We start from the raw sequence: 13,294 nt of genomic DNA, 5'->3' as shown, positions 1-13,294 counted from the left end.
ACTGGGACCTCCACGTCTCTTCCGAGGGGCATTAATACCGTCTTGTTAAGCTACTGTGACCTCCACGTCTCTTCAAAGGTGCATTAAAAGCGTCTTCTTAAGCCATTCTGAACTACACAGCTCTTCCAAGGGGCATTGAAATGTTGTTTTTAATTACATCTAACCTCCACGACTCTTCCAACGGGCATTGCATTTTCTCCTAATTTTAGTCAGCTTTTGCTTTTCAATGCAAAGGCGAAAACTAAGGGAGACCCCCTCCCCAATAATGGGTAGAAGGTTTTTAGTACGCTGTAATCCACATCTGTTTCAAGGGGCATTGCAGTTCCTCATAATTTTTTGAAAGTCTTCCATTCACTGCTTAGGCCAACAGTATACAGGAGACCCAGTTGCTATAAATGGAAAAAACGCTTTAGTTAAGGCCCTCTGACCTCCATGTTATTTCCAAGGGTCATTGGAGTGCCTCAAAATTTTTGGTAGGCATTGCACTCACTGTGTGCCCTATAACTGTGTAGCCGAACCGCTCCTTTTGTTACAGAAACATATCCTACAAGACATATGTGGTTGACTGGCCTGATATTGATGTGAATGGTCCCTGTTCCTCCTGCTCTTACTCCTTTGCCACCACCTCATCCATCATTTATCACGTGAAGCTTTGTTTTAACGGGAGTCATAGAACTGGGATAGCTGCAGGAAAACATCCAGCAATCCTCGGAGGAGGTAGGATATGCGCCAAAACGCTGACCACCTCAGGCCTAGCCGCTACTACATACATGCGCTTGCATTCCAAGAAAACAAAGCAGATGCTAACTTCTATCATCATCATCATGCTCCTCACCTTGGCACTCTCAACTCCAATGATGGAGAAGCCAGGACCCACCTGAAGAGTCTGGTTCTTTGGTGGGGTCATCTAATGCTGCCCTAAAGCAGGCCGGCTAAGAAAAGTGTGTGGGGGGGAAGTTAACAGGAGAAACAGGGGAGGCTGGGGACCGTTTATGGACACCGGCTGCCCCCAGGCGGCTGGGAACCGTGTGTGGACACCCGGCCGAGGGGTGGCTGGGGACCGAGTATGGACACCCGGCCGCCCCCTGGCGGCTGGGGACCGAGCGTGGACACGCGGCCGCTGGGCGGCTGGGGACTGAGTATGGATACCTCACTGCCGAAGCAGCCATGAGGTAGTGGCCAGCTTCGGCCTACTCCAAACTAAAAGGGCCCATTTCAAGTGCAAGCTAGCAGTATGGTTTTGCAGCCTGGGGGTGGGTGGGTGGCAGGCTGCACACTTACGATTGCATTCCAAGAAAACAAAGCAGATGCTAACTTCTATCATCATCATCATGCTCCTCACCTTGGCACTCTCAACTCCCCTGATGTTGAAGCCAGGGCCCACCGGAGGAGTCTGGTTCTCTGGTGGGCTCGTCCAATGCTGCCCTAAAGCAGGCTGGGCTAAGAAAAGTGTGTGGGGGGAAGTTGACAGGAGAAATAGGGGCAGCTGGGGACTGTTTATGGACACCCGGCTGCCCCCAGGCGGCTGGGGACCGTGTGTGGACACCCGGCCGCGGGGAGGCTGGGGACCGAGTATGGACACCCGGCCGCCCCCTGGCAGCTGGGGACCGTGTGTGGACGCCCAGCCCCCGGGCGGCTGGGGACTGAGTATGGATTCCAGGCCGCCAACGCAGCCATGACGTGGTGGCCAGATTCCACCTCCACATGCCTAAAAGGCCCAATTTCAAGTGCAAGCAAGCTGTATGGTATTGCAGCCTGGGGGTGGGTGGGTGTCAGGCTGCATACTTGCGCTTGCATTGCAAGGAATGGGGGAGGTACAATTGAACACTGCTCTGGGAGAAGGACTTGCACGGGGATAGTTGCAAGTCTGCATCTTCTGATGCGGCAAGGATGACTTCTGATGGGCACACTTTTAGGCAGTGACCTGGGTGTCAGAGATGCTTCCAGGGGTCTTCCCCATGCTGTTCCCATGTCTTTTCAGCACTATATGCATGTGTCCCACAGTACATGGCCAGATAAGGTTGTAAAATGTTAAAATGACATTTCCCGGTGAATGCATTTGTCACGGTTGAAAGCAATACAAAAGTGCAAAAACGCATAAAAAATGCTACTTGTTTACATAGCCCAAGGTGTGGAGGAGTATTTTTGCTTTTGGTTATTTATTTTACCTTATACACAAGTCTTTACCCTGGAAAGGAACTTCCTTAACATATTTCACAGGAAAGCAGTTTCAGTTTCGCTTTTTGAACGTTTTATTGTGAGCCCGTAAAAGTGGCTTAATACCTCTGACCACGTTGTTGACAGCAGTGACCTGGGGTCAGAAATGCTTCCTGGGGCGATCCCCATGCTGTCCCCATGTCATTTGAGCACTGTCACTATCGTATTGGGCACTTATTAGGCTTTTAAAAGACTGCCGGGGGTGCCGCCGCAAAAATGCTCGGGTCTCCCATAGACTAACATTGGGCTCGTTGCTCGGGTCGAGCACCCGAGTATCACGGTGAGCTCGGCCCGAGCTTCGAGCACCTGAGCATTTTAGTGCTCGCTCAACACTAGTCAAGTGGGGTGACAGATTCCTTTTAAGAGATCATTTATTTATCATAAGATTAAGGCAATTTGAGACAAATTTGTGTAAAATCTATAGTGATTTCCATTTCCAAACATCTTTTGGTCAAAATCCACAATGCAGTTCAAATATGACTTTCCAGACTTACTTTGCGGAAAACATATGATATACATATCCTCATAATAAACCACAGAAGTTCCTAAAAACGTGCTGGTTTTCAAAAGGTCCACATTTATAATAATTGGGTTCTTGCAGTGTATAGCTTTTATTATTGTTATTTGATCATTAAAGGTGACATACATGATGTTTTTCATTATCAATATACAGTATGCTGTATACACCAGATATTCCTAATTACAGATTAATTGAGCTCTAATAGAGGATACTGGATTCTTACAATTCTCATTTATTCAACATGTAAGCATAATATATCATGTACTTCAAAATAAAGAAATTGTATGACTTGAAACAGAGTGTAATTATTAAAGAGGAGATGAGTGTGATTATTATATGAAGGTAATTATTATGATAGATATTTTCCTGACACTGTTCTACTGATGTTTACATATTTAATCATACAGTGTAAATGTGCACATTGTTTGATAGCTGATGTCTAGTTTATAAAATATCTAGTACCAAAAAAATAATCTAATGACGTATTCCACTCAATATTTAACTCCTACAGTATCTTTCCCAACACTTTGGCAAAGAAAACCCAGGTGGACTTCCCTCAGTTAAAAACTGTTAAATATGAAACATTAATTTAAATGTGACTGTTTAACACAACAATACGTCACAATCTCTAGTTCATTTTTTAACATATAAATGGCAAACATTGCTTATTTTTTCTATGATTTAGACAATGAGGATGATATTTATTTGCCTGTTATGTGTTTTTACCGTTATCAATAAAAAATGCAGCAAAGACTAGTTCACATTGCAGTTTCGCACTTGGAGTATGTAGTATGAGTAGTATGTAGTATGAGCAAAATCACGAAAATGACACAGTGTTTTTACAAACAAATATAAATAATACTTAATAGATTGAGCCCTACGTAGTTGTCTGCTTTGCCAACTCTTCTCCCCCTTCCAATTCTGGATAAAAAAATGCTAAAAATGTATTTTGAAACATCTCCTTTAAGACATTTACTGATATCTCTTAGATGATAACTTGACACTAATCTGAAAATACAATTTTCTGCATAATGTAAGGTTATTACAACTCAACCTTTGCAAAGCAATTTTTTAAACCTATGATTATAGAATTCCCTGACACTTCAGTACTGTAATAGTTTAGGAAATACCTCTAATTTTACTAAAGCATCTATTGGATTGAAAGCTTAGAAGGACCCTGACATTATGTTTAATATTTAAAGTCATGCTTCAGTGGTCTAAGGCCTGGTAAATGTGTAGAAATTAGATCTTTAAAAAATAGACATGCCTTTATTCTTCTGATGGTAGATGTGTTTAGAACCCATCTAAGACATTCTGTCTTGTCAATCATTTGAATAACGCTAGACACTTATCTTGGTGAGTTTTGAATAGCTGTCATTATTAAACTTTAACTTGCTCTCTTAAATATGCCCATGGGCTTTATCAAGGCTTACAGCTGCAATTGAATTTTGAGCAATGTTACTGGAACTAAAAATCTACCATTTCACTTTCACACACCATGTTCACTCAGGAACAGTGCTGTGATCATCATTTTCTTTGGTTAACACAAGCAATGTTTTAAGCAGTCAGGGATTGATAGAATTAATAAATATCCAACTATATTCTCAATTACTTTACGTTCTATTTAATAATAATATACATGTATTTGTTTGACATTTGACATTTGAGTTGCTTCAGTTATTTCTGTTCCTTTTATCATCTCTTTATATGTAGTTCATAGAGTTCTTTATTTTTCACTACATTTATTTCACATGTATCACAGTTTATTTTTTTTTCATGTAATGGGAGGGATCGGAGAAGTGAGTGATACATTTTTACATTATATGTTTGTTTATTCAATACTCATGTGATATCAATATGAAGAAAAAAATAAAATGTAAAAAAAAACGCATTTAACCCCTTCACCCTAGGGCAATTTTCCATTTTCGTTTTTTTGGCTCCTTCTTCCAAGAGCCATAACTTTTTTATTTTTCCAACTATATAGCTGTATGAGGGCTTGTTTTTTGTGGGACAAGTTGTACTTTTGAATGACACTATTCATTCTGGCACATAGCATTCTGGAAAATAGGGAAAAAAATTCCAAGTGCTGTGAAATTGCAAAAAAAGTGCAATTCCACATGAGTTTTTTTATTTTTTTTTATTTACCTTGTTCACTATATTGTAAAACTGACCTGGCAATATGATTCCTCTGGTTAGTATGAGTATGCAGACACCAAAGATGTATAGTATTTTTTTTATTTCAGTGGTGAAAAAAAAATAAACAAATTTGTAAAAGAAAAAAAAATTCACTTTTATTGCCAATTTCCGAGACGCATAACGTTCTAATTTTTAGGGATCTGGGGCTGTGTGAGGACTTGTTTTTTCCACCTGAGCTGCAATTTTTACTGATACTATGTTGGGGTGGATATGATGCTTTGATCACCTTTTATTGCATCATATTGCAATGTTACAGCGATCAAAATAAATTCAGGCGTTTTAATTTTTTTTCTCGTTAAGCCGTTTACTGATTGGATTATTTTATATTGATTTATTTTATATTTTGATAGATTGGATATTTCTGAACACAGAGATTCCAAATATGTGTATTTTTTTTTGTTTTATTTTTAATAGGACAATAGGTGGTGATTTGAACTTTTTTAGATATATTTTTTACTTTTTACTGTATTTAATAGTCCCCTTAGGAGACTTGAAGCTGTGATCGTCCGATTGCCTGTGCTATACATAACAGTGCTTGAAGAACTGCTATGTATAGCAAAAATCACTACCTTCTATGAACTCTGGCCACAGGCTGGCGTTCACAGGAGGATCATGATCACAGGCATGGGGGTCTTCAGGAGACCCCCCGGCTGTCATGACAACCCATCGGTTGGGTGGGATCAATGATGCGCTTCCTGTCTGCGCGTGTCAGTGATTGACAGCGTCATTTAACTGATGGCTAATTAAATGTTGACTGATCAATGTGCAGAGTGGGGGCCGCCAACATTTTCTTGAAGCCCACTGCTGTTAAACACCCTTCTCCTAGGCAAGGGCCTGCAGCTTAAACCCACTCCTGGTGGCTTCCTGCAGCGGCAACTCTGCCTCCTGCTGTGACTCCGTTTCACTGCCGCAGCTGCCCTTCCCCCCTGGTAAGCTATATTTGGACTATAAGATTAACCCCCTTTTTCCTCCTCAATTTATAATCAAAATAGTTTTTCTTGTATGTATATTTCTCATAGTTGTGTAGTTCATTTAAAAAAATGGTATGGTCCATAATAATACTGAGTTAGGCATCCATAGGTAAACTGAACAGGAATAAACATGGCATCAGTCAAGTGACCCTGAGAAACATGTCATTTAACCTAAGTCTTCTATTAACATTGTTAGTGTATCTAACATGTGAATAGTAGTTTATTGAGGAGAACTAATCAATTATTTATGTCTACAAAAGCAGAATCAATCCATTGTCTGTCAATTTCTGTGTAGAAGCGGCTCTTACATTCTTTTTCCTGTCTCTTCTGTATGTAGGTATTTTCAAGATGACTACATCACCTAGAGACAGGGAGCCATGTTACAAATCGCCTAGACAAAGAAGCCATATTATACATGTATATACACATTGTAATGCCCACAGCAAAAATTTGTATTTCAAGATTAGTCCTTTAAACCATCCAATAAATGTGCCCTGAGTTTTGAGCAAGCACATGACTGATGCCATATATATCTTATTCATTAAGCCAATATATCATGTGTTATACCATTCTACTCTGTAGAAAAGAAGGGTGAGGGAGGCGATATAATAAAGAAATGTGAGAAGAATGTTAAATGTATATATATTGTATGATTTCTTATTCTATGAATATATTTTCATTGACATGAATGGAGAAAGTTGCTCATGTGCAGTCACCTCCCAATTCATGGCAGTATAATACAGGACACCATTTTGTAGATAAGTGTGGGTCACAAACGTGGAACTTGTCTCTTCCAGATATTTTTGGTATACCCAGTGCATATGCTGTAAATGTCTCATATGGGAAAACTGCTTTACAGATGGTGTGGTCTAAACCAATGAAAAATTAGGTTTTGATCATTGCATCATCTTTTTAAGCCACTTATCTAAAACAGATCATGTGAAAAATAATACTAATCACAACAAAAAATTCTGTGAAAACCATATCATTTCTGATAAAACATATAGACACATTTTACTTCTTTCCAGCTCACCTTTGAAGAAACACTCTTCATTGTGTACCATGATAATTTTTTGCTTTTTCTGACAAGCAGCTCTGTGGACTTCACAATGATTTTCATAGAATTCTCCATCTGAACCACAAACTGGCTTATAATGAGGTTTACAGTGCTCCATGCATACACATTCAGCTTGCCCAGCCTCTTGGTTGATTACACAGTGCCTCCCTAGGCCACAGTACTTATTTTCACAAGATACACGCCCATCTGCTTGACCAAAATAACCTATGAAATAAAAATATATAATAAATTACCTTTGTTAAGTTCTCTTCTATAATATATTATTCAATTTTTTAGCAATTTTTACATTTAAAGTGCATTATGATGGCAAATTGTTTCCTAAAAATATCAACCAATTAAGGAGTCAAACAAGAGTTTTGGACATTTTACATACTTCTTTCAACTTCAATTGTTTCCTAGGTGGAAAGAAGTTGTACATTTTCTTCATGACCATAAACTTTTTTTTAATGTCACCTGCACATAACTGAAAGTGTTAAAGTTTTTTTGTGCAGCAGCAGACTTAAAGAAGGTCTATCACCCGGTCCAAAGTGACCATTATTTGCTTTTATTTCATTTCTGCTGCTCCCCTGAGTTTTCAGCTTTCTTTTTATTTTATCATACTATTCCAAAGATACGAGTCTTTTTTTAGTGATTACTTTTTGGGTCTTTATTAAGGTTGCTTTAGGTTGCTTTAGGTTGTTAAGCATTATTATCCGGTGAGCAATGACCCATTGGTAAAGACCATAAAAATTAGCATTAACTAAAAGGCTCTAATCTCAGTAACCATATGGTGGAATGAAAAGAAATACAACAAAACTCAAAGCATTCAGTGAATGGAGGGAGTAAAATAAACTGTCCCCTTTACGACCTGATGTCAGGTCCTCTTTAAAGAGAATGTCCACTTTTTAGCATCTTGTCATCAATAAGTGGTTTTGGCACATGGTGCTTCAAGGTCAACTGAGACGTTCACCGTAATGTGGCAGTGGGAGTCACATAGTCTGGTCAGAATGTTAAACAAAGAACCTCATGTTCACTTTTGTACATTTTTTCTTAACTGTCATAGATCAAAGTATGTTTTGGATGTGTGATATATGTCTTTTTCTACAGCAATGATTATTTCTAAGTCCATGTAAAAAAGAAGAAAAAAGCACTACTTAAAGATGTGCACACCTGGTATAATGTAATATATAATAGTTTATTTAATTACATGTGCCAAAGATAAAAACACTTAAAAACCAAACAATGGTACATAGAACACTTCCCTGAGCAGAATTTTACCCATACAATATACAGCATTTTTTGTAGACTAGTATTGGGGAGAGTGATTGTCCTAGATAATAATGTGGTCTAGATACACAAGGACCTTGGGAAGCAGACCAAAAGAAGTTATAGGGGTTTGTAGACTCTCTGCTAAGACATTATGTAGGGAGTTCCTAAACTATTTCTATCTGGCAGATGAAGTCGGCCAAATTTTATAAGTTTGCAACATGTCTTGGGGCTTGCTGCCAGAAAAGTTTTACCTTCAACCCTTATGAAGATGTATTAAGAATTTAATTAAAAAAAACAATGAAAATCTTGAAGTAAAAGAAAAACAACTTTTTTTTTCTAACTAATATCAAAGTACTACACTCAAATCCAAAGCATTTTAAAAAGTTATGTCATTTCCCTGTTTAAATATTTAATAACATAATTGAATTAAAAATACATATTACACCCTGACTTTGTTACATATTCACCCTGCATAGCGCCTAATAGCTTTCTAACAGCCTGCTGTTAAACAGACAAGACATATTATACTATGCTCATTTTGTATTTGCAGATAATTAACCTTGATAGCCAGAAAAATTTGAGAAGGCTGCCTTATTTGACCGGCTGCTAATGCACCGTTGTCTTTATGTGAAGAATGAAAAGAACAAAAGTCATCTGACAGTAATTATGCATGTCTATTACAGAATGAGCTCAGACTGTAGTTAAATATCACTCACATGTCAAGGTAACATCCAAAACACATTTCTAATCATTTCAACAGCATTCTATCTGTGGAGCAATGTGGTATTTTCGCTTTTCAATGCCCATTTCCATTCATGTTATACCATTTGCTATTTCAATTTTCTAGAGGTTGTATCTGTTTTGGTATGCATGAAATTAGAAGATACTGAGCTGACCACTTCTTATCAATTTCGCAATTCTGCTCTCCAGGGCAGTTGATGAATTTGTAGCAAGGCTAAAACAGTTGCAGGTGAAATCTGGCATTATTTACTGCCATTTTTCTAGTTATAAAAGTGATGGAAATCTTTCATATGTGAACAGTAGCAAGAAAAGTGTTGTATGAGTCTTATTAATACATCAGTTGGACAATACCCCATATTTTCCAATGTGTGTAGCCATAGAAACACAATTATCCATAGTGCTGAGGCCAACTTAAGTAGTGATTGATACCCTGTTTATAACACTGTATCATTCACACATTTATTTACACTAGCTTTCAAAACTGTATAGTTTATCAGGTTCAGCTTTGTTGTTCTCTTAAAGCACATTGTTGTGGAGCCCAATATATTCATGAGTTGCCAGCACATGTCCCATGCTTTCAAGAGTAATGCAACGTATTTGCAACTACTTTAATCGCAACTGTTGCTCATAACTTTTCCCCGCATGTCCTATGTTGAAAAATGCATTGCTACCCAGTTAAATTAAAAATGCAGATGTGACTCAATGCATAGCTATATACTGTTGGAATGCACATTACGGAAAGTTTGTGTGTAGCCATTGTAGTCCACAGTTAGGGTATGTGGACACGGTCAGGAATGGCTGCGGATTGGACGTATCGCACTTGCGCTGCGTGCAATACACAGCGGCCAGATGTTAGAGCATAGTGGATGGAATTTCACGAAATCCCATGCCCACTATGCTTCTCCATGCTCCTGCGGCTCACCCGCGGAGATGTACATTTGGCGCATCTTCACAGACCGCAGCATCTCAATTTCTGTTGCGTAGACTAGAGTCTGTGCAAGAGATATTCTATCAGTGCAATGTATAAGATGCGGTGAATCCACATGTGTTCAATGAACACATGTGGATTCACCTGCGTGCAGTGCTTTGGACGCAGCATAAAGTATGCCGCTTTCAAAGCGCTGCCAGAAAGATCGTGTGCACATACCTTTAGAGTGATAAGCCAGTTATGGTAAAATAGTTGTCAATCTCTCCATAACCATTTACAGTATGTCTGTGCTCTGTACATACATATGTTTATATGTACTCTGTGTATACATATATATTTGTATGCATATGCTCTGTGTATACATATGTTTATATGTGCTTTGTGTATACATTTATGTCTGTATGCATGTGCTCTGCATACACATATATGTCTCTATGTATGTGCTATGTGCATCCATATGTCAGTATGTATGTGCTCTCTGTATGTGTTCTGTTTATACATGTGTGTATATGTGCTATGTGTATTTACATATGTGTCTAAGAAGCATTCTGTGTATACATGTGTAACATACAATGTTTGTCTCTCAAATGGTGTATAAATGTAGCCTAAGGGTAAGTGCCCACGAAGCAGAAATGCTGAATATTTTTTCCGCTTCTCCCTGGCAGGAAAAACTCATGTGGATTTTACATGTGATTTTCCTGCCAGGTAGAAGCATTTGTCAAGCGTTTTTGCATGCATTTCTGCATGCGGGTTATCAAGCGCTTTTCCAAGCGATTTTAGCATCACTTGGAAAAGTGTTTGACAACTTGGTCACACTATATAAATCCATGCATCAGGCATGGATTTATATAGTGTGACCAAGTAATAGTTAAAAAAAAGAATAAGAATGGTAAAAAATGAAAAATAAAGATTATACTTACCTTCCGATGTCCCCCAGTGTTTTTTCCGCTACGTCCGATCTGTTGTATGGGTCGCGGTGGTGTGAAAGGACCTGCCATGACGCCATTTAGTCATGTGACAGGTCACGTGACCGCCGACGTCAGCGGTCGCGTGACCAGTCACATGACTAAATGACGTCATTGCAGGTCCTTTCACACCACCGCGACCCATACAACAGACCGGACGCATCGCTGAGGAGGCCAGGGGACATGGGAAGGTAAGAATAATCTTTATTTTTTGTTTTAATTTCTTTTTTTAACAGGTACCATTGTACCCGGGTCTGGAGGAGAGTCTCCTCTTCTCCAGACCCGGGTACCATCCGCACATTGAATCGCTTAATATCCGCTTGTGCAAATGTGTTCATATGGATATTATGCGGTTCAATGCAAGTCAACGGCGGCAATTACGCTGCGTCTCCGCAAAATTAATGGACATGCTGTGTATTTTTCCGCAATGATAATCTGCAGCAGAAATTTCCTCAGCATGTGCACAGCACAACACTGCGGATTATCATTGGGGACCATGGGGCTCATATTACCAAGCGTTTTTTAAGCATTTTCGCTGCGGAAATTCCGCGGCAAAAATGCTTGAAAAACGCATAGTGGGCGAACAGCCAAAATGTTTCTATGTGATGGTGCAATATGTTAGCATTCAGCACCCCACTTTTAACTTTTACCTTGGGTCCCACTTTGTCTAAAACCAGACCTCGGTTTGGGTAACCCAAGTTCTTAATTATTGTAAGAGGGTGGAGGACCATAGAGCTATTTAACAATTTTTATCTGAAATGCATCATAAATGAAAAAAATAAGTACCTTCGAAAATAGTGTTGAATAAAAATATCAACTAATGATAGCAATAAAGTTGTATAGCAAATAGAGTGTCCAAAGGACCTGTACAGTTTTGTACAGTCTAGAGAAGCAGCTAGCAGCATCAAACATAATGCTTCGTGGGAAATTCCTGCTGAAAGCATCTCTGAAATCATACAGTGTTCATATGTCAAAATTCTAAAACATGGTATGAGGACTGTGGAGAATTTGTCTATATATAAGATGTGCTGTGATTTGTCTCATGGCTATTTATGTCAGAACTCATTTAACTTAGCAAGAGGCAGCATCTGGCATGCTATCTGCTAGGGAGAACAAAAAATGATGTTTTTATGACCAACAGGCATATATTAATTGACCATGTTTTATAGAAGTGCTAAAATACTGGATAAATATGTTCAGAGTTCCATTTTATGTGACATTTTATAGATAAGGATTCAATTACAAGTAAATACAGTTCATGAGAAGAAATATACCAAATAACTAAGACTTTCCTATTAAATAACAATCCTTTAATTCAAAATATTTATACCAATATAATATGGAGTGCATTACAATTATAGGACAACCACCAGATTGTATCAAATGTAAAGTGTTTTATTAAATATGAAATATTTTGTTATAAATATTCCATTTATCTCGCCAGTAGAGATAATCAAAGCAACCCATAGCAAAACTATTTCGACTTGATGCTCCTTAAAGTCGCAGGTCCCAGCAAATTTAAACAATTTGTGACGCATTTTTGTTCAAATTATTGTACTTTTTGTTTGCCATGTATACCCCTTTTAAACATGTAGAGCACCATGGAATAATGGCACTATAATAACAAATAATAACAATAATTTGTTTGGATCACAAAAAGAATGGCCCGTGGCATCTTAGACAGTGTGAAAGCGAGATTGGGCTCACATGATGACATGCGCAACCATGTGGGCTTTCCCATAATGCCTTTCAGCTATCGCATCCAATGGTCTAGTGAAATCAATCAGGGGGGCTATCATAGCCATTGTAAAAGATGTGGGCAGGGAAAGCAGTGCCCATTTTAGGGTTTTACAGTTCCTCTTTATACAAAGAGATAGAAAAGCCCAAGTCAGAGTGTATTGTTTTACAGCAATGCTGAAAAATATTGAAAATTGGAGTGCTAGCTTCAGTCTGTGAATAATATTGCACAGATTCAAGTAATAGGGAGGTGCTGGACCTGCAGAGTATATGTGACTGTGAATTGATTGATCTGTGATATACTGAGATACAATGTCTTAATAACACTATTTTTTCATGCTTGATGCACTACAAAAAGAGAGCTGCTTAAGCTCCCAGAGAGCTATTTTTCTCAATGAAGAAAAATATTTAATCCAATATTTGTCTGTCAGAGAAAGTATGCATGGGCCCCCCAGACATGCCCATGAATACAGTTGCCTATCACAAGTGCTTGCTTTTAGGATGTGAACCCCCTCAGTATTTCTTTTGATATCCTTTTGGTAAAGGTCCAGGATTTCTTTTTTGCTTGTTTTTTTCTTAAATATTAAAAAGGACACATTTTAATTTTGCATGCCTTTTTTACTAGTCCAATTCCTCAATCATACAGTATATACCACAACAATGCTGCTGGCTTTTGCCACATCTTCCTTTCTG

At 38.6% G+C, this 13,294-nt stretch overlaps 1 protein-coding gene across 2 annotated transcripts in view; it reads right to left on the bottom strand.

Annotated features, from left to right (window-relative positions):
- Positions 1-13,294, bottom strand: part of FSTL5 (follistatin like 5) — a 1,189,778-nt gene that overhangs the window by 654,735 nt on the left and 521,749 nt on the right. For both annotated transcript variants that reach the window (XM_073644479.1, XM_073644487.1), the window contains one exon: positions 6,938-7,186. In XM_073644479.1, the coding sequence (XP_073500580.1) occupies positions 6,938-7,186 (249 nt within the window). The remainder of the gene's footprint in view (positions 1-6,937; positions 7,187-13,294) is intronic.

Source organism: Phyllobates terribilis, unplaced genomic scaffold (genome assembly GCF_046119375.1).
Source record: "Phyllobates terribilis strain yellow unplaced genomic scaffold, ASM4611937v1 Scaffold_1__5_contigs__length_1240528914, whole genome shotgun sequence".
Taxonomy (NCBI): domain Eukaryota; kingdom Metazoa; phylum Chordata; class Amphibia; order Anura; family Dendrobatidae; genus Phyllobates; species Phyllobates terribilis.
Note: the sequence above shows the minus strand (reverse complement) of the source record. Positions and strands in the feature narration are given on the sequence as shown.